Source organism: Chelonia mydas, chromosome 7 (assembly GCF_015237465.2).
Source record: "Chelonia mydas isolate rCheMyd1 chromosome 7, rCheMyd1.pri.v2, whole genome shotgun sequence".
NCBI lineage: Eukaryota > Metazoa > Chordata > Testudines > Cheloniidae > Chelonia > Chelonia mydas.
The window spans coordinates 36,566,257-36,588,656 of record NC_057853.1 but is presented as its reverse complement, the minus strand read 5'-3'; the positions used below and the strand labels follow the sequence as shown (position 1 = coordinate 36,588,656).

The following is a 22,400-nucleotide window of genomic DNA, read 5'->3' as shown; positions in this document are numbered from 1 at the left end:
TTAGTTTTAATGTGGAAAAACAGATATTGTATGTAATTATAGAACATAATTCTAGGCTGACTGTTGCATTAATGTCTTGCCTAATTGAGTTAATTTGACTGACTGTAGGCTCATGACCAAGATTTGACTCAACCAGTTTGTTTAGCAAGCTTGTTTAATTTAATTCCCCCTCTTTTCTCTGCAAAGAACATTGATGGGAAAGTCATGGTACTTGTTTGTAGAAGAGGGTTAATGAATGGGAGACATGAGCACCATAAGTACTTGTGTTATAATACTATAACCCTTTCACTTCATTTAAAGACAGTAACAGCGCTTTCAGGCCTTTGCCAGTTTTTTCTCTTAAGAGTTCAATTTCAGTAGGCTTATGCAAAAAATCTAGTATTAACATCCCACTGAGGATAGCCATGAGATGGTGTGCTAAGACACACAATTTAGGAGTCTTTGAAAAGCTGCAGACCTTCTGGAGGAATGAACCTCCTAAGTAGGTTTGTGCAACATTGCACATTGTTTGATTGTTATGCCATATGAAGGATATAGCTACATGCAGCTCTTAAGCAGTGGTTATCAACCCCTTCCATGCTGGGATCCATCTTCCACTTAGCAATATGGGAAGGGCAGGGTGGTTGTGACCCTTCCCCAGTACCCGTTTGACTCCTGGGGAGTGGGTCATAAAAACGTCAATTGCTATTCAGTTACTTTCTGGCCTACATTAATGTTTAAATATGCTTGAGCAGATAACTAAGAAAGGTATGATGCTGTCAGCTTTTGCTCTTTACCTTTTTCTTTAGGTTTGCAGATAAGAGCTGCTGACTGCTTTGTGAGCAAGTCTCCTTTCCTACACAAGACAGATGCCAATACTGTTTCCCCAGGGCTCCTGGCCTGGAGCCTCCTTAGCTAGCAAGAATCAGTCTCGGGATACTGCTTAGAAATAGGCCCTTTAAGAGGGCATGCTGAGTAGAGAGGTCCTGTAGGACCCATATTTATGAACCAGCAACATTGGCTCAACTAAGGTACCTGAACCCGAGCCAAGGAAACGTGAGAAGGGTCCTAGAAGAGCCAGCTTCTTCTCCCCAGTGGTAAGGAGCCATTTATGGGGCTTGGAGTTTAGTAAATCAGCAGGCAGCTTACTGTAGCCTTGTCAGTCCCAGTCTCCAAATCCTAGTATCTTGGGAAGAGAGAAGAGTGACCAGAAGGATTTGCCAAAATAATTTTACTGTTACAATTATTCCAGATTGTATCTGGAAAGATCCTGCAATCCTGTAGCCTTCATACTCCTGCACTTAGGATTCAAAACCTTCAGCAAATTCACCTACCTCCCCAGGTGTATTTCTGATCATTCACAGTAATTCTGAGCCTATCCCACAACCCTTATTCGTGTGAGTAGTTCCACTGAAGCAAATGGAACTGTTGACAAAAGTGTTCCAAAACTGGGCACTCTGATTGCTCTCCCCTGGTCTAGGGCAGTGGTTTCCAAACTTTTTTTCTGGCAACCCAGTTGAAGAAAATTGTTGATGCCCGCGACCCAACGGAGCTGGGGATGAGGAGCTTGGGGGTGAGGGCTGTGGGGTGGGGCTGGGAATGAGGGGTTCAGGGTGTGGGAGGGGGCTCTGGGCTGGGGGTTGGGGTGCAGGAGGGGTTCTGGGCTGGGGATGCAGGCTCTGGGGTGGGGTTGGGGATGAGGGGTTTGGGGTGGAGGAGGGGGCTCTGGGTTTGGGGATGGTTCAGGGCTGGGGCAGGGGGCTGGGCTGCAGGAGGGGGTCAGGGCTCTGGGCTGGGGGTGCAGGCTCTGGGCTGGGGCCGGACATGAGGGGTTTTGGGTGCAGGAAGGGGCTCCAGATTTGGGGGGGTGCTTAGGGCTGGGGCAGGGGATTGGGGCGTGGGGTTGGGGCGCAGGCTTACCTTGGGCGGCTCCCAGTCAGCAGCGCAGCGGGGGTTCAGAGGCAGGCTTCCTGCCTGCCCTGGCACTGTGGACCACGCTGTGCCCCGAAAGCGGCCAGCAGCAGGTCTGGCTCCTAGGCGGAGGCGTGCAAGTGGCTCTGCATGGCTCTCTCCTGCATGCTCTGCTCTCCCCACCCCTCCAGCCAATGGGAGTGTGGAGCCGGTGCTTGGTGCAGGGGCAGCACATGGAGCCCTGTGGCGTGCCCCCTGCTCCCCCTGCCTAGGAGCCAGACCTGCTGCTGGCCACTTCTGGGGTACAGCGCGGTGTCAGAACAGGTAGGAATTAGCCTGCCTTAGCCGGGTAGCACTGCTGCTGGGACTTTTAACGGCCTGGCTGGCGGTGCTGACCAGAGCTGCTGCGACCCAGTGCCTTACATTCCGTGACCCAGTACTGGGTCACCACCCGCATTTTGAAAACCACTGGTCAAGGGCACTTTCTGGTTATGTCTTTGATCACGAAAGCCTGCAAATAGTCTGGTCCTAGCCTTGTGTTCTATAATTATTGTACTGCACACATAGGGAATGACTTTCATTAAGATATCTGCTGACTTCTTAATTGACCAACACTAATGTAATTTTATCTAATCATTCTACCTCGTGGCTGTATCTCACATGACAAAGTATAAGATTAAAAGTCAGGCCTGTCCCATTTTTTGTTGAACAAAAAATTACCATAACATTTTTCTTTCTGAAAGGCAGATTCAGGAGACAAATGACATTCTGAGAGACCCTACCATCTTGCACACTTACTATTTGTCCTCCTACACTGCTCAGATTCTTTTGCCTGTTCCTGTGTGTAGAATGCCTTAAACTCTATATCCCTCCTTAACTCAGCTGGACTTTAAAGTCCATGACAACTTAAAATTGTTCTCGTATTTTTTCTTCTCTCTTTCTAGAGACTTTGCTTTACAAATTTGTTTAGCATACTTCTGGGTCTCCACTAAGAAGCTTTATCTTTGACCTTTTCTCACCTTCATTACTATATCAAAAGATGAGAGCTAGAAGTCCATAATAGGATTACTGCACCATGGTTGGTTTGTTCCTGTTCTGCTTGCCAGCTGGGTACTGGTATGACGTCCTTCATCTGCATTAACACTTTCCTCCTATCCGTTAGCAGTATGACCATATTAATCTTATCCTGACTGCTCCATTTCTGTTTGATATCATTAGTCTTATGACCAGTTTTACCACCCCAAGCAGTTGTCGCCGAATTGCCGCCGTGCCCGGAAGACCGCCCAAAAGCCGCCGCGGTGGGAAGAGCAGCGGAGCTGCCGCCAAATTGCTGCTGCAGGACACGGACTGCTGCCCCATGCTCAATGCCACCCCAAGCACCTGCTTGGAAAGCTGGTGCCTGGAGCCGGCCCTGCTTATGACCTGAGCTATTGTACATTTTTCAATCTAAACCCCACAAATAACCTTTTAGTGTCTCTCCAGCTTTCTCCTTTTGGCTCTGCCATAACCTCCGCCTGGGAATGCTATGGAGTGCTTTGCAGTATGGCTGCAGGCCATAGTGTAGAGTCTTTAGTAGTACTCGCTATTAACTGGTTCTTGACCGCTGACCAACTATCCGCACTTACCTCTTACGCCCTCTTCGAAATGGTCAATTTCCTTTCCTGTCTCCAGGCTCTTCAAATTCTGACTAGTTGTGCTGCTCAGACAACTTTACTATTGCTATCACCACTTGGTGCCTTTGCTTTTCACATTTCTACCCAACCCCTTATCATTCCCTCATCTATTACTGTTATCAAACCTCGCCATCTTTCCTTGATTCCCCTACTCCAAACCACCACTCCTCTTTCTCATCTCACCATCCCCTTCTCTGCTTACCATTTTGTTAATCTCAATCATGCTTGAACAGTCTCATCCCAATTGCTATCCCCCACTTGTCAAGACTGCTTAATTCAACGTCCAAGCCTTTCAGGAAAACTCTTGCAGAGAAGATAGAGGTATTTTTAAGAGTATGAAGGATTTGGTGAAAATGAATCCGTCCCTATTTATGCTTTTCTGTATTAAGAGAATGGGTCACTAATTCAAGGGCAAATAAATTTAAAAACGGAAAAAATTCTTTGCACAGCATGTAGACAACTCATGGAATTCAGGTTGTAGAGTCAAAGATGAGGACGTTATTCTAAAAATGAGACTATAATTTTATGCCCAGTATTTTGTGGATATGCCAAGCTAAGATAGGGGTAATGAAACAGTATATGTAAAGCGTCAAGAGATTCTCCTACATCTTTGTGCACTATAAGAGGTTTGCCTGTTTTTGGAGAATCCAGCAAAGGGCACTACTGGAGCAGGGATCCCAGTTTTAATGGACCATTGTTATGATCTGGTATGGCAAATCTTATGAGAGTCAGGAAGAACTGGTAGAAGGGTTTTACAGTGAATTGTGATTTACAAAAGGAGACCAAGAATTGCTTACTCTAAAATGGATTTTTGTAAGTAAGCTGATTGGGAAGTGAATGCATTTTCTATGGAAACACTTGACCGTTGCAGAGATTGAAGTGTTGAAGAGGACAGCTATGGCCAGCTGCAAGGGACTAAGTTCTACAACGTCGGTTGTTTGATCCTCCCACAATGCCTGTAGCTGTACCAACTGTTTGTGGGATATTCTGGGTAAGTACTGCTCCAGATGTTGCTGAAGCTGTGGAGAGAACTCATGAGGGTGTAGAGAGACTGTGTCTATTTTGTAGCTACAAACATATTGCTGGAAGAACTCTGCAACGCCTGTCCCTTTGCTCTTGAGTCTAATTCATGGAACTGCACAAATTGAATTGTTGAAGGTAAGAGTCTTAAACTGGTTAATTTATGAATGACTTGGTTAATGCTTAACCTCCTGTGACAGAATATAAGATTCTGTCTAGATTCTGTGTTTAGCCCTTAGCCTCTTTTGTGGGTTAATGAATGCAGGTTACAATGATCAAGGTGCATGTACCCCTGCTGTGTAACTAAAGGCTGGAGGTCATTGTGCAAACACACTGGTAGATATGGTCCCCATTCCTAAGAGCTTACAGTCTTATTTAAATCAAGATGCAACAAGTTAGTATGACAAACAGGAGGAAGAATGACAAAAGTAACAGAGAAGATAGTGATTCCATGGATTAACTGTGGCACAATGTGATGGTTCCTCATTTTACTGATGGGGAAACGAGGCATGCCCAAAGTGATACAACAAATGAATAGCTGAGTTGGGAATAGAACGTATGTTTCCCAATTCTCAGACAAGTGGCTTATCCAGTGGACCACATTACTTACTTTTTACTATTTACTTAAATTACAGGAAGGGTAGTACATTTGGAAGCCCTGTCTCTCTGCTGGGATTTTACCTAGATGACTGTTTGTTAAACTGTGACATCAGCCAGTTTTGAGGAACTGCCAAACTCTTACCAGGTGGCACAAGGACATCCAGGTAAAGGAGCCTGGAGAGTTGACTTTTCATGGATCACTTTCACGTGGATTGTTCCATTTTTGTGCAGTTCTGTTTGGTAATGAGTAGTGAGTTCTGCTTTGGCTGGCTCCTACATTAGAAATAATGCAGAATGAAAAATTCCATCACCACCCAGACATGCATTCTCCAAAGTCACCATTTTCTTTCCAAATTTGATTGTAGAGGAATCCTCCCTTGCACCTGTTTCCTTCTCCATATGTTTTGTTCAGAATGCCTGTAAATGCACCATTCTCCTTTCCCCAGAGAAGGCTCTCTCCAGTTCTTAGAAATGCTATAACTATTCTTCTTTCTTACATAACTCCTATATGTTTTCAAAGTGCTGTAAGCAAGCCATACAACACCTTTAACATGGGGATCATAACTAGCCTGCCTTTTTTGTATTGTGAAATGGGAAGGGAGTCCTGGAAAATGTTGAGAACCATTGCCCTATTACAGTGGGAGAGGCTCACTTTCTAGCACCATAGAAAGAGAATATTAATAGTTCTAGCATGCCCTAGAGCATCCCCCACCTGCCTTCCCCCCCAAGAAAGGATATTGATGATGGGGGGAGAGAGTGTCTTCATTTGAGGAACAATGATGATAGTGGGCAATAGCTATACTGTGGTCAGGGCATCCTGTTTCTTTCTTGCTGGGTTATTTTCAGCTTGGGGCAGGTGTACAGTATTACATCTTGATTTTAGTAAGGGTTTTGACATAGACCCACATGATATTTGCATAAGCAAACTAGGGAAGTGTGGTCTAGATGAAATTGCTATAAGGTGCGTGCACAACTGGCTGAAAGACTGTACTAAAAAAGTAGTTACCAGTGGTTTGCTGTCAAACTGAGAGGACATATCTATTCGGGTCCCACATGGGTCAGTCCTGCTACTAGTCAATATTTTAATTAATGACTTGGAGTGGAGAGTATGCTTATAAAATTTGCAGGTGATACCAAGCTGGAATGGGTTGCAAGCATTTTGGAGGACAGGATTAGAATTCAAAACGACTTTGATAAATTGGAGAGTTGGTCTGAATTCCCCAAGATGAAACTGAATAAAGACAAGTTCCAGGTACTTCACTTAGGAAGGAAAAATCAAATGCATTAACTACAAAATGGGGAATAGCTGGCTAGGTGGTATTACTTCTGAAAAGGATCTGGGAGTTACAGTGAATCACAAATTGAATGAGTCAACAATATGCAGCTGCAAAAAAAGGCTAATACCATTTTGGAGTGCATTAACAGGAGTGTCCTTTATGAGATGCAGGAGGAAATTATCCTGTTCTACTCGTCACTGGTGAGGCCTCAGATGGAGTTACTGTGTCCAGTTGTGGGCATCACAGTTTAGGAAAGATGTGGACAAATTGGAGACTGTCCAAAGGAGAGGGGGGTGGAAAAAAAGATTTAGAAAAATCTGACCCCTGAGGAAAGATTTAAAAAAAAAAAGGGGGTGGGGGGAGGGGTGGACATGTTTAGTTTTGAGAAAAGAACGCTGAGGAGAGGACCTGATAGCAATTGTCAACTATGTTAAGGGCTTCTATAAAGAGGATGGTGGTCAAATGTTCTCCATAACCACTGAAGGTGGGTCAAGAAGTAAGGGGCTTAATCTGCAGCAAGGGAAATCTAGGTTAAATATTAGGAAAACCTTTCTGACTATAAGGGTAGTTAAAGTCTGGAATAGACTCCATTGGGTAGTTGTGGAATCTCCATCCCTGGAAGCTTTTAAAAACAGGTGGACAAATACCTGGGTGGTCTAGGTTTACTTGGTCCTGCCATAGTGGTCTAGGTTTACTTGGTCCTGCCATAGTGTCAGGGTGGTCTAGGTTTACTTGGTCCTGCCATAGTGTAGGGGGTTGACTTGATGACTTCTTCTATGGCTCTCTCAAGCCATACACTCCTTTGATTCTATTATGTGTTAGTTCTAATTTTAGATATGAAGCAAAAATAAGTTCTCTAGTCCCTGTTAGAGTTCTGGGTTATCATGAGCTGGTTCCTGGGTTGCCAAATGTTTTATATAAAACTCAGCAAACATGTCAAAATAACTGAAAACTCTTTTCTGGCCTGGTATTTCCAGATGTACGGAGCACCCATAGCTCATGCAGCTAAGTCAGTGGGAGCCACTGGTGCTCAGCATGTCTGAATATTGGGTAATACTTTTCAGAATATTGTGTGATTTGGACTTATGGGGGCTTGTTTATTGGATGAGTTAACTGGTGGATTCTGTGTTTAGGTTTAAGGCATGTAAATGTAGACAACCATTATTTCTGACTTTTTTTAGCCTGTATTCTGCTTTCTTTTGACTCTGGATTTACTGGAGTTTTCTTATGAATTATGTATGGTAAAATGTGAATATTCAGGGTCTAGTGGGGGAGAGGACATTGGCACTTATGCATGTTCTTTGGGTTTTTTTATTGGAAGCAGGGATGTATCTTGACATCCCTGGCCTAATACTAAGGTGGGAAAAATTCAAGGGCACTAAACCTACCCTTACACTCCAGTCGTCAGCAAGCCTGCCCATACTGGTGCAGCAAAAAGCTTAAGGAAAATACTCAATTTATGTAGAACTCTATGGAAATTATCAATGAACTATGCATAAATTGTACACTTTAGATACACTGGAACCCAACCACCCCCATTTTCACTCCTACACCAATCTTAGTCCACTGCCTCCTCCCAGTCCTTTGAGTCCCCATTTCATCCCACGTCTTCAGTTCTCCTTCCACATATGACTCCTTTCTCAGCCTCTCTGTATCTGTCCAGTCAGTACCTTTTATGGCAGTCAGACTGTTCTCCTGGGGTGGTGCAGCTGCTTCCCCCTGCCAGCAATTCACCACTCTCTGCCCTGGCCTCCTTTCTGCAGCTCCCTCTATGTCTCCCACTGAAAGAGGGAGTTACAGCGAGGGAGGTCACTGATTTGGCTGGCAGAAGCAGGGGAGGGTGGGAGGGATTCTCATTTACTGGCCACTTCTTCACCCTTGTTGTTGGCCAAAAACCGGTTATTTGGGCAGGTGCCGAGCAGGGTTCCGTGTCCTGGCTGTATGTAGTTCCATGGCATGCCCGAGTACCACTGTTCTTATCTTATGTGGTTTTAGAGTAACAGCCATGTTAGTCTGTATTCGCAAAAAGAAAAGGAGTACTTGTGGCACCTTAGAGACTAACCAATTTATTTGAGCATAAGCTTTCGTGAGCTACAGCTCACTTCATCGGATGCTCACGAAAGCTTATGCTCAAATAAATTGGTTAGTCTCTAAGGTGCCACAAGTACTCCTTTTCTTTTTATGTGGTTTTGTCACTAGAGGGCACCATAGTCCTGTACACTGGGCCAGTACATTATGCTTCTGCTCTGCAGAGGATGGGAGTTGGTGATGGGGCAGAATACATATCCGGCCTCACAGGGAGCACTGAACCTACAAGACCAAGGAACTCAGAGCCCCCCCACGTCTCCTGTGGTGGGAATCGCCCATCCTCCTCCATGGCAGGGAGGAAGAGAAACTCTTCTGGAGCAGGGACCACGCTGTGCTGTGTGTTTGTACTAGGGTTGCCAACTTTCTAATAGCACACAACTGAACACCCTAGCTCTGTCCCTTCCCTGAGGCCCCACCCTTCGCTCACTACATTCCCCCTCCCTCAGTGGCTCACTATCCCCCACTCTCACTCACTTTCACTGGGCTGGGGCCTGGGGTTGAGGGCTCTAACTGGGGGTGCAGGCTCTGGGGTGGGGCCAGAAATCCGGTGGGGCCTGAAATGCGGGAGAGGGCTTCAGGCTTGGGCAGGGAGTTGGGGTGCAGGAGAGGGCTCCGGCTGGGGCTGTAGGCTCTGGGGTGGGGCTGGGGATGAGGGGTTGGGGTATAGGAGGGGGCTCTAGGCTGGGGGGTGGTACTGAGGGATTCATAGTGTGGGAGGGGGCTGTGGGTTGAGGCGGGGGGGTTAGGGTGCAAGAGGGGGTGTGGGCTCTGGGGTGGGGCCAGGGATGAGGGGTTCAGGGTATTGGAGGGGGCTCTGGACTGGGACAGGGGCTTGTGATGTGTGTGGGGGGGTGAGGGATCCTGCTGGAGGTGCAGGCTCTGGGCTGGAGACAGGGATGAGGAGTTTAGGGTGCAGAACAGGGCTCCAGGTTTGCGGGGCTCAGGGCTGGAGCAGGGGGTTGGGGCACGGACTTACCTCGGGTGGCTCCTGGTCAGCAGCACAGAAGGGCTAAGGCAGGCTCCCTGCCTGTCCTTAGACCGTGCTGCACCCTGGAAGTGGCCAGCATGTCCGACTCTTAGGCAGGAGGGCCAGGAGGCTCCATGTGCTACTGCCACCCATTGGCCATGGTTCCTGGCCAATGGGAGTGCAAAGCCAGTGCTCAGGGAGGGGGCAGCACACGGAGCCCCGTGGCCTCCCCGCCTAGGAGCCAGACCTGCTGGCCGCTTCTGGGTGCAGCATACTGCCAGGATAGGTAGGGACTAGCCTGCCTTAGATCCGCAGCACCGCTGACCGGATTTTTAACAGCCTGGTTGGCAGTGCTGACCAGAGCTGCCAGGGTCCCTTTTCGACCGGCCAGTCCGTTCGAAAACCGGACACCTGGCAACCATAGTTGGTACAGTGCCCAGCCTGAGGGGATCTCAGTCCTGTTTGCAGTGTTGCTGGCACTCATGAATTTATTGCAGTGAATGTGATGTTGGCCCCTCTTGGCAGTCTCATAATAGTGTTTTTAAAAAAAACCAAAAAACAAAAACTCCTGCTGTTGCATGATTTTTGGGAAGCAAAGAAAGAGACTCCCACACACAATGCTCCTGGAGGCAGGGGCACAAAAGTGCAACCCAAAGTCATTTGTTCTAGCCTCAGATCTTCTGCAGAGTGCTGTTTTAATATTTCTGTGCCCTTCACAACCATCTATAAGCTCTGGTCCAGTCCCTGCGGGTGACCCAAACGTAACATTTCGCTCTGCTGTTAGTAGTGGTAGACCACAGTCGTATCCTAGAGCCAAGAATAGAAACCAGATATTTTGATACCCAGTGTTTTACTGATGTCTTGCAAATATTTGCATGAGCCACTGGCAATGTGTGTTGTCTTCATGTGTGGGCTGGTACACTGAAAATAACAGCATGTTTCTCTCCCAACACATCCTGTACCCCTCTCATTGACTTCTATAGCTGAAATGGAAGAGGTCTGTGTTGTGGATGTAAAGGCTGTGGGTTTAAACTTGCTGATGACCCATATAGGACTGGGAAATATACAGGGGTGTGTGTGTGTGTGTGCGCGCATTCTAGTGAAAGGACCCTGGAATAATTGTTAGAATTATTTTGTATTGCAAAACATTTTATTTATCAATTTGGAGCCTGCATAACTAGAATTTGTTTTATTGTTACATTTTTATTATTAATATTTGTTAATAGGACTTGTTCCTTTAAGCATCTGGCTTTGTAGACTGAGCCTTGGTCTACACTACGAGTTTAGGTTGCATTTAGCAGCGTTAGATCAGTTTACCCTGCAGCCATCCACACACGAAGCCATTTTTCCCGACTTTAAGGGCTCTTAAAACCAGTTTCTGTACTCCGCCCCGACGAGTGGATTAGCACTGAAATCGACCTTGCTGAGCCCAATTTGGGGTACTGTGGATGCAATTAGAAGGTATTGGCCTCCAGGAGCTATCCCAGAGTTCTTCATTGTGACCGCTCTGGACAGCACTCTCAACTCAGATGCACTGGCCAGGTAGACAGGAAAAGCCCCGCGAACTTTTGAATTTCATTTCCTGTTTGGCCAGCATGACGAGCTGATCGGCACAGGTGACCATGCAGAGTTCTTCAGCACATGGAGTCTCAGAATCGCAAAAGAGCTCCAGCATGGACCAAACAGGAGGTACTGGATCTGGTCGCTGTATGGGGAGACGAATCTGCACTATCAGAACTCTGTTCGAAAAGACGAAATGCCAAAATATTTGAAAAAATCTCCAAGGGCATGAAAGACAGAGGCTATAACAGGGACCCGCAGCAGTGCCGCGTGAAACTTAAGGAGCTCAGGCAAGCCTACCAGAGATGCAAATGGCCGCTCCAGGTCAGAGCCCCAGACATGCCGCTTCTATGATGAGCTGCATGCCATTCTAGGGGGTGCCCCTACAACTACCCCAGTCCTGTGCGTGGACTCCATCAATGGACTCTCACGCAACAGGGATGCGGATTTTGGGGACGAGGAGGAGGTTGAAGCACAGCAAGCAAGCGGAGAAATTGTTTTCCCTGACAGCCAGGAACTGTTTTTCACCCTGGATCTAGTACCCTCCCAACCCATGGAAGGCAGGCTCCCGGACCTAGAAGGCAGAGAAGGGACCTCCGGTGAGTGTACCTTTGTAAATGTATTACACGGTTTAAAAGCAAGCATGTTTAAAGATTAATTTGCCCTGAAGACTTGGGATGCATTCGCAGCCAGTACAGCTACTGGAAAAGTCTGTTAATGTGTATGGGGATGGAGGGGAAATCCTCCAGGGACATCTCAGTGAAGCTCTCCTGGATGTACTCCCAAAGCCTTTGCAAAAGTTTCTGAGGCGGGCAGCCTTATTCCATCCTCCATGTTAGGACACTTTACCACGGCAGGCCAGCAGCACATAGTCAGGAGTCATTGCATAACAAAGCATGGCAACATATGGTCCCAGTGTTTGCTGGCATTCAAGCAACATCCGTTCTTTATCTCTTTGTGTTATCCTCAGGAGAGTGATATCGTTCATGGTCACCTGGTTGAAATAGGGGAATTTTATTAAGGGGACATTCAGAGGTGTCTGTTCCTGCTGGGCTGTTTCTGTGGCTGTACAGAAATCATCCCCGCTGTTAGCCATGCGGTGGCGGGAGGGGTGAAGCGATCATCCCAGAGAATTTGGGGTGTGTGTGGGGGGGGGGGCGGGTATGGTTAGTTGGATTTGTGCTGCACGTTAACCCGAAAACCGCAGCCCCTCCTTTTAAAGGGCCAACCCAACGGGTGCTTGGTATGTGAAATGAGGGCACTGCTGTTTGAAACCATTCCCACATGTTAGGAAGGTTAAAGAAGCCAAAAGACTATTGCTTACCATGTCTGCCTGCAAGCCAAATTCTGTTGCCTGCTGGCCCTGCGTGTGTGATCTCTCACACCATACTGGCAGGCCCTTGATATAAGAGGCAAAATGCAACCTTGTAAAGGAAGCACACATGCTATGTAATGTTAACAGCTTGGTTCACCATGAAAGAGTCTACCCATTGTTCTCTAAAATGTCTCTTTTTAAAGACTAATCTCCCTTTTTTCCCTCCCGCAGCTGCAAATGTTTCATCTCTCCATGTATCCTCTCCGTCCCAGAGGCTATCAAAGATTAGAAGCCGAAAAAAACGCACTCATGATGAAATGTTCTCTGAGCTCATGCAGTCCTCCCACACTGAAAGAGCCCAGCACAATGCGTGGAGGGAGACAATGTCAGAGTCCAGGAAAGCATAAAATGAGCATGAGGAGAGGAGGGCCGAGCGCGAGGAGAGGAGGCAGGATGCAATGCTGGGGCTACTGGAGGATCAAACTGATATGCTCCAGCGTATGGTTGAGGTGCCGAAAAGGCAGCAGGAGCACAGACGGCCGCTGCAGCCCCTGTGTAACCAACCACCCTCCTCCTCAAGTTCCATAGCCTCCTCACCCAGATGCCCAAGAACGCGGTGGGGGGGCCCCTCCAGGCACCCAACCACTCCATGCCAGAGGACTGCCCAAGCAACAGAAAGCTGGCATTCAGTAAGTTTTGAAGTGCAGTGTGGCCTTGTCCTTCCATCCTTCCCTCCTCCACCACCCCACCCGGTGCTTCCCTCCTCCCCCCACCCCTCCCGGGTTACCTTGGCAGTTATCCCCCAATTTGTGTGACGAATTAATAAAGAATGCATGAATTTGAAACAACAGTGACTTTATTGCCTCTGCAAGCGGTGATCAAAGGTGGGAGGGGAGGGTGGCTGGCTTACAGGGAAGTAGAGTGAACCAAGGGGGCGGGTTTTCATCAAGCAGAAACAAACAGAACTTTCACACCGTAGCCTGGTCAGTCATGAAACTGGTTTTCAAAGCTTCTCTGATGTGCAGCGTGCCCTGCTGTGCTCTTCTAACCACCCTGGTGTCTGGCTGCATGTAATCAGCGGCCAGGAGATTTGCCTCAACCTCCCACCCCGCTATAAACGTCTCCCCCTTACTCTCACAGATATTGTGGAGCACACAGCAAGTAGTAATAACGATGAGAATATTGGTTTTGCTGAGATCTAACTGAGTCAGTAAACTGCACCAGCGTGCTTTTAAACTTCCAAATGCACATTCTACCACCATTCTGCACTTGCTCAGTCTATAGTTGAACAGCTCCTGACTACTGTCCAGGGTGCCTGTGTATGGCTTCATGAGCCATGGCATTAAGGGGTAGGCTGGGTCCTCAAGGATAACTATAGGCATTTCAACATCCCCAAAGATTATTTTCTGGTCTGGAAAGTAAGTCCCTTGCTGCAGCCATTCCCACAGACCAGAGTTCCTAAAGATGCGAGCATCATGTACCTTTCCCAGCCATCCCACGTTGATGTTGGTGAAATGTCCCTTGTGATCCACCAATGCTTGCAGCACCATTGAAAAGTACCCCTTTCGGTTTATGTACTGGCTGCCCTGGTGGTCCGGTCCCAAGATAGGGATACGCCTTCCGTCTATGGCCCCACCACTGTTAAGGAATTCCATTGCAGCAAAGCCATCCACTATGATCTGCACATTTCCCAGAGTCGCTACCCTTGATAGCAGCAGGTCAGTGATCGCGCTGGCTACTTGCATCACAGCAGCCCCCACAGCAGATTTGCCCACTCCAAATTGATTCCCGACTGACTGGTAGCTGTCTGGCATTGCAAGCTTCCACAGGGCTATTGTCACTCGCTTCTCAACTGTGAAGATTGCTCTTATCTTGGTATTCTGGTGCTTCAGGGCAGGGGAAAGCAAGTCACAAAGTTCCATGAAAGTGCCCTTACGCATACGAAAGTTTCGCAGCCATTGGGAATTGTCTCAGACCCGCAACACTCTGCGGTCCCACCAGTCTGTGCTTGTTTCCCGGGCCCAGGATCGGCGTTCCACAGCATGAGCCTGCCCCATTGCCACCAAGATGGCCAAATTGCTGGGGCCTGTACTTTGAGAGAAGTCTGTGTCCATGTCCTGATCACTCTCCTCACCGCGCTGCCATCGCCTGCTTTTGCAGGTTCTGGTTCTGGTTCCGCATATACTGATGGATAATGCGCGTGGTGTTTAGAGCGGTCACAACTGCCGTGGTGATCTGAGTGGGCTCAATGCTTGCCGTGGTATGGTGTGAGCAGGAGAGCAGAGTCGCAGCGGAAGTGGCAGGGGGATGACGATGCTGACAGCAATATGGTGCCCACACAGAAAAAGGCACAAAATGATTGTAGTCCGTTGCTTTCACGGAGGGAGGAGTAAGGGGTAGGCTGGAAGCAGATGGTGCAGCACAACTGCTAGCCATTGTGGATGCTCGCGGTGCTGCTGGCTGGGAGAGCAGCCTGAGGCAGAATGGCCCCCTCAAGGATTGAGCTCATAACCCTGGGTTTAACAGGCCAATGATCAAAGCACTGAGCTATCCCTCTGCCAATATTCCAGGCAGGACTGAATCTCCATTAGCCAAACTTAAAAGAAGAGAATGACCTGAGTCACTCCCATTTATGTCCAGGCGCTCCTGACAGACCTCACCAAGGCTGGCCAAGAGCACCCAGGAGATGACAAGGACGGCTACCAGTCGTACTGCACCGTCTGCTGCCACAAGGCAATGAGCTGCTGCTGTGTAGCAATGCAGTCCCGCGTCTGCCAGCACCCAGAAGACGTATGGTGACGATGAGCTGAGCGGGCTCCATGCTTGCCGTGGTATGGCATCTGCACGGGTAACCCAAGAAAAAAGGTGCAAAATGATTATCTGCTGTTGCTTTCACGGAGGTGGGGCCTGACGACATGTATCCAGAACCACCTGCGACAATGTTTTTTGCCCCATCGGGCATTGGGATCTCAACCCAGAATTCCAATGGGCGGCGGAGACTGCGGGAACTGTGGGATAGCTACCCACAGTGCAGCGCTCCAGAAGTCGATACTAGCCTCGGTGCTGTGGACGCACTCTGCCAACTTAATGGTCTTAAGTGGGGGGACACACAATCGACTGTATAAAATCGCTTTCTAAAAAATCGACTTCTATAAATTGGACCTAATTTCGTAGTGTAGACATACCCTTAGTGTGTTTGGGAGGCAGAACAATGTGTGGGAGGTCTTACCTATGAATTCAGAGAATGGAAAACCCTACCTGTCTAAGCTCCAAGAGGTTAGAAATTTACTCAATAAACTTATCCTTCCAGGCCGCAAGCCTCATTCTCGAAAGTATACAACTTGCACATATAGTGCTCAGATACTTTGGGGTATTGCCAGTGAGCGACAGAGTTTTTCACTAGTAGGTCACCAGTTTGAATCCTGCTCAGCTCAACAGAGTTGAACAGTTGTTCCCATTTAATGGATGTTTGGTAGCCCCTATGTCATAAATATAAAGGGAAGGGTAAACACCTTTAAATCCCTCCTGGCCAGACGAAAAACCCTTTCACCTGTAAAGGGTTAAGAAGCTAGGATAACCTCACTGGCACCTGAGCAAAATGACCAATGAGGAGACAAGATACTTTCAAAGCGGGGGGGGGAACAAAGGTTCTCTCTGTCTGTGTGATGCTTTTGCTGGGACCAGAGCAGGAATGCAAGTCAGGACTCCTGTAAAGAGTTAATAAGCAATCTAGTTAGATATGCGTTAGATTCTGTTTTGTTTAAATGGCTGATAAAATAAGTTGTGTTGAATGGAATGTATATTCCTATTTTTGTGTCTTTTTGTAACTTAAGGTTTTGCCTAGAGGGATTCTCTATGTTTTGAATCTGATTACCCTGTAAGGTATTTACCATCCTGATTTTTACAGAGGTGATTCTTTTACTTTTTCTTTAATTAAAATTTTTCTTTTAAGAACCTGATTGCCTTTTCATTGTTCTTAAGATCCAAGGGTTTGGGTCTGTGTTCATCTATGCAAATTGGTGAGGATTTTTATCAAGCCTTCCCCAGGAAAGGGGGTGTAGGGCTTGGGGGGGATTTTGGGCGGAAAGACGTTTCCAAGTGGGCTCTTTCCCTGTTGTTTTTGTTAGACGCTTGGTGGTGGCAGCAATAAGGTCCAGGGACAAAAGGTAAAATAGTTTGTACCTTGGGGAAGTTTTAACCTAAGCTGGTAAAAATAAGCTTAGGGGGTTTTTCATGCAGGTCCCCACATCTGTACCCTAGAGTTCAGAGTGGGGAAGGAACCTTGACACCCTATACGAAGTGAGCTTGGAGAGTCCTATTTCCAGTTCCTGTGTCACAAATGCACCAATATGCTTTGCACTGAATAGTAAACTCTTCAGTGCAGGGAATTTCTCTGTGTTGTATGGTGCCTGGCACAATCGGGCCCTGATTTTGGTTGGGTTTTCTAGCAAGACCTCCTGGAACAGGGGGTAAAAAATTGCCTCAGTATAAGTTTACAAAAGTTGGTGTAATTGTCTGACACACTGGAGGTGGACAGTGGGACCAAAACCACTTTTTAAAAAAACACAAGATTTTTTGAGGGGGTCTAAATCAGACTTTTGAACTTTAGCATTGGCAGTACTCTGAAAATGGCCTCTGAGCATTAGCATAGTATATATATTTAATATGCTAGGAAATGGAAGAAAAACTGTAACATAGATAAAGGAAAAGAGTATAAAATGGTTGGGAAGGATAAAATTGAAGAGGCAGAATCTACAAAACATCACAAAGTGAAGTAAGGTGGAAAAAGCACTTACAAATGTCAAAATGATTAAACAGCAATTAGACTATGAAGAAATCATAGAATATCAGGGTTAGAAGGGACCTCAGGAGGCCATCTAGTCCAACCCCCTGCTCAAAGCAGGACCAATCCCCAATTTTTGCCCCAGATCCCTAAATGGCCCCCTCAAGGATTGAACTCACAACCCTGGGTTTAGCAGGCCAGTGCTCAAACCACTGAGCTATCCTTCACCACAGAAAAGGCAAAATTAAAAAAAAAAATGTACAAGTTCCACCATACTGTTCAGTAGTGAAAGGACTAAATAGATGTATAAAAAGCTGTGATGTGAAAGTGAAATGCAAATTGTGGCTGCTGCTTGAACCCCCTGTTGAGGAACAGACACTCTGTTCAGAAATTACTTGAGCGGAAGATCAGTTCCCACGTACTCGGATACCAGCCTTGGCTGGCACCAGCTGAGTTCTTTTAGGCTGAATGTTCCCTTAGCTGCAAACTCCTTAGATGGTATTTACCAGAAGATACCAGTGTGGTAAAAATGCCTGTGTCCTGTTTGCATTACAGCTCCACAGTTTTGCAACTGCTAGTGGCAAGTATGGCTATGAAGTTAGCTAATGTATCCAAGGCCTTAGGGTAAACCTTTCCTTGAGAATTACACTGTTGCAATTTTCACCAGTGCAGCTGGAACAGTGGATAGCACCCCCAGTCTTGTTTTGGGTACACACAATTAACTGCTTCCACATGCAGAACTCCATGGAAGCCTCAGAAGGCTGTGCCTTGTTGCACCTATCCTACAGTGCCTAGTACAGCTTTCTGAAGTGAGTGCAGAATGTGGTTTATCATGGAGATTAGCGCCTGTTGACATGTCTGCTTTTGTTCTGTTTCTGTTTCTGCCTAGGTCGAACAGTTCTGTCCTGCACCTGATTTGTGCAGGAGCTGTGAGGGGAGAACCCCTGTTATGATGCAAACTCATCAATGTGACCTCTCCCATGTGTGTGACAGCACATTTCTTGCTCTCACATACAAAATGCTATGGCCCTTGAGATGATGGCCTCGGGCAGAGTGTGTGTGTGCCCTGATGGCGTGACATGTGTGTGTCAGAGAGACAAGGTGGGTGAGGTAATATCCTTTATGGGACTAACTTCTGTTTATGAGAGAGACAAGCTTTCAGGCCACAAAACTCCTCTTCAGGTCTAGGAAAGGCACTCAGAGCATCACAGCAAAATGCAAGGGAACAGATCGTTTAGTTTAAATTTATTGTTTGACCCAGTGTCTCACTCCCAGGTGCAGTGTTGTGTAGCTTTTCTTTGCTGATGAGGACTGATAGGTCAGATATAGAGTGATCGCTTTGTGAAAAGCATTCTCTCACAGGTGATGGGGTGTTTTGTTTATCACTTTCCTGTGTGAGTTCATTCAAGTGATTAGTGATTGTCTTGTTACACCCACATTGTTGTTGTTGGACCACTTAGTGCACTGGTGCACCACATGTGATAGGCCCATGGATCTTGAAAGGTGTGTTGTGGGGAGTGTTGATCACAGTAGCAGTGGAGATATGTCTGTAGGTTTTGCATCTGGTGCTGCTTTGAGTTGTTTTTTTCCTCACAAAATATTTTTTAAAATTTCACTAGGAGTTTAAATTCATTACTCTGATAGACTGAATAGACTAAAAATCCTGGACTGAAGAGAGAGACTGGATTTATGGCTTATTACAACACTGTAATTAGCTAAGGCCAGGTTTATAGTACAGACTTACATGGGTGTAACTACGTTGTTCAGGGGTGTGAAACATCCAACCTAATCCCCAGTGTAGACCGTGCTATGTTGCTAGGAGAGCTTCTCCCATTGCCATAGCTACTCCCTCTCCTGGAGGTGGATTAAATATACTGATAAAATGTTGCATAGCAGCTTCTCCTAAATTTAGTCCAGGCCTAATCTCTTCTTTTTGTCCTATAACTACAGGGGTGGAAGCAGGCTAGTCTTCCTTGACTGGTCCCTTACAATATGTGCTTGCACGTTGCTCTGATGTTCGGAGTCCCTTTCCGTGAAGGCGAGCTGGTCCACCCACCTTGTTTGGCTAATACCCTGGGACCCCCAGGGCTCCACCTCCATGTGTGTCACACGCGGGGGGGGTGGCACCCAACCTGAGCTAGGTGCATGGAGGAACTGGGCCCCCTGGCAGCACAACTCCCCCTACCCATCAGCTGTGGGGCAGGGTCGGCTCCTGACAGGATCCAGGAGGGATCCCACCTCCCCTGTGGGTGGAGCTAGGGGACGTGACCCCGGCGGGGTTGCCGGCGGCGTCGAGTGGAGGGAGGGGGGCGGGATACAGGCTCCGCCCCTTGGCGGCGGCGTGTGCGGGGGGCGGAGCTAGGGGACCGGGTTTGCTGCACCGGCCGCCGCCGCGGCTCTTCGGCAGGGGCTGGCGGGCTGGGGGCCCCGCGCGCTCTTGGGGCCATGCGGCGGGTGCTGCCCCTGCTCCGCAGCTGGCTCGGGGGGCGGCCGGCCGGGCCCACGGGACTCCGCGGGCTCTGCAAGGCCGCCGCCGCCGCCGGCCTCGCCGCGCCACCCCCCGGGGAGAGCGGAGGCGGCACCAAGGTAACCGGGGTGCAGGGCTCCGGGGCGCCCCTGGTGCGGAGCCGGGTGCGGCGTCGAGGCGCGGGGAGCAGCCGCCTCCGCACCCCGGGGCAGAGGGCTCGTGGCGCGGGGACAGGCGGCAGCATCGCCCCGGGGGAGCAAGGTCGGGGGCGGGGAGCTCTTCTAGCTCCCACCGGCTGAGCGCATGGAGCCGGGCGATCCCCGCGCAGCTGAGCGGCGGCCGGGAGGGTGCACGGGCCAGCTCTGCCCCATCCCCCCCCCCCCCCCCCCGGCTGCGCTTTATCATGGCTCGGAAGGGAACCGGAGTGAAACCGAAGCCGCTCGAATCCGAGCTGGCCGTGGCCGTGTCGCCTGTCCCCGCTGAGGTTTGACACCGTCCCGAGAACAGGGATGCTCGTGGGGTGCGCAAGTGTCTGGAGGGTTTCTTCTCTTTTGGCACGCTGTCCTGTGGGTGAGCAGCTCTGTCCTGTGGGTGAGCAGCTCTGTCCTGTGGCTGTAAGACTGTAATGATACATACTGGTGTTGTCAGGCACTGTGTATGTTCATGAAGCTTTGGGATAGTGCCTCACGGGTATATATTGTTGGACGGTGTAATTATGTGCATAGATAGTCGACTGAAGTTAATGTGAGTAGCTGATATGCAAGAACAACGGAAATCCTCTTTGCTTGTGCCTTCTTGATAGGGTTGGTATCGGTTATGGATTCGCAAAGCTATTAAGCATCTATTGTCAAGTGCTGCTAAAGTAAAAATGTAATTTTCAAGCAACAGGAATATTCTAATAATCTTTGTAACCCATTAAATTGATGGACAATAACGACATGTTTATATAGTAATTACACTAATGAGAACATTTTCTGTTGTACTTCTTTGTGGTCCATAAATATCCAGGGAGTAAGAATTGCAAAGCAAAATAGTTCTGGTACTCAAAAGATTTCATGGAAATACTTGTAAAACTGAGAGATGTACTCCTGTTCAAACACAGATATCTGGAAGTGAAACAAGTACCTGAGAGAGTCTTCTCTGCAAATGTTCACAGTCTGATCTTCCAGTATGACGCCAAACAATAATGTTATGCTAGAGGTGATAGTAATTGTATATAAACAGGCTTACACGGTGGAAATCACCCCTCTGCCCCTCCCTCCCGCCCAGTAACTATTAGCATGGTGGTAGGTAAGTGAATAGTGTCAGATTTTTGTACAGATTCATTATGGCTTAAGTGTAATAATAAATGGAAGTTGTCTCCAAAATCCTACTGTGGGCTGCAGTGGAACTTGTTTTAGAACGCTGAACAAAATATGTTCTTGCTCAAAATCTGAGGCAGAATATATGCTGTCTGGCTATAGTCTTTGATACATCTGTTATATAATCACAGTTTCAGTGGTGAGGACTTGGTTGTTACCAGTACAAATAGGCTTTTAAAAAAAACAAAACCGGACATGTTTCTTGAGCATTGGTCCAAAATTGTACTGTTTCAAAATATGTGAAAGCTCACTAATTAGTGCCATCTTGCAAAACTATATATACTAAGGGTAAGAAATGGTGTGCTTGGCTTTTTATTTTTGGCCAGAAGAGTAAAGTATTTATTGTGATGGGTAATAGGCAGGTGAGTAGACTTCTGCCTGTCATCATCTCCAGACTGTATTGTTAGTTTTTTCTTTGCCTCTTCTTGATGTTGATCTTGCATCTGAATGCATCTGGTACTGCATAGGTGTGTGCATGTCAGTAAGTTAGCAGCGTAGGGGCACTGGTGGCTATTTAATTCCCAGATACACATGAAAGTCTTTAAAAAGCCAATTTAATCAGATTATTAAGTGTTCTAAATATAAATGTACCACAATACAATATTTAGAGAATGTAAATAGTTAAAATTTAAAAAAAGCAGATGTGAAGAGATTGAGACAAAACTGAAAAAAAAATTCACTCAGGATTTGAAAATAGATGGAAAGGTGATAGGACAGAGCTACAGAAAGGTTCAAGCAACTCACATATTTTGTAAAGTATGGTTTTGAACTGACTGACAGGAAAGATTGAGGGTAGGCTGACATTTTCCGTGTGTACCAAGGAAACAGGGTAGGTGACAGTGGTCTGCCCAACTGAGACCCTTGGAGGTCATGAAGAAGTGACAGTCATCAAGGGAAGAGGAGATGATGTGGATGAGCACCTCAGCAAATTTTTTTTGTTTTAACATTGCCTTCAGCTTCTGGTACCTAAGCTAGAAATGTGACCTTTCAGTGGATTTGTTTGTAATTATTTAATTTTTAAATTGTGCCATAAGAGTATGTGTTCATTGACAGACATTTATAGGAATTGCTTTGTCACTTCCTGGGGGCAGGGGATGGGGAAACTGGGGAATTAAGGGGATTTGGGGTTGGGTGAGGAAGATAAGCTGTGTACAGGAGACTGAGGAAATGAAGAGCTTCTCCAGCTGCCACCTTTTTCTTGATCTGGTCTGTGGTGCTGACCAGCAAAAGTAGCTCACCAGAGCCTGATGGACCACACTGAAGCTCCTATTTAAAATATTGACTTACGAAAGTAGACTTTAGATCAGATAATTTTTATGCTGTGTGCTAGATCTCAACAAGCTTAATGCAATTAATTTAGTCATCACTCTCCTTTTTTCTGTCATGCTGAAAATTGGTT

The 22,400-nt window shown here is 47.3% G+C and overlaps 1 protein-coding gene across 2 annotated transcripts in view; it reads left to right on the top strand.

Moving 5' to 3' along the window:
• The first annotated feature begins 18,060 nt into the window (after nucleotides 1–18,060).
• LOC102934908 (haloacid dehalogenase-like hydrolase domain-containing 5) overlaps nucleotides 18,061–22,400 on the top strand; it is a 37,420-nt gene continuing 33,080 nt past the window's right edge. The window contains exon 1 of one of the 2 annotated variants that reach the window (XM_043550567.1): nucleotides 18,061–18,283. In XM_043550567.1, coding sequence (XP_043406502.1) covers nucleotides 18,197–18,283 — 87 coding nt within the window. In that variant the 5' untranslated portion in view covers nucleotides 18,061–18,196. Of the gene's footprint in view, nucleotides 18,284–19,557; nucleotides 19,760–22,400 lie in introns of those variants that run through there. The other variant, XM_037904995.2, reaches the window with a different exon arrangement.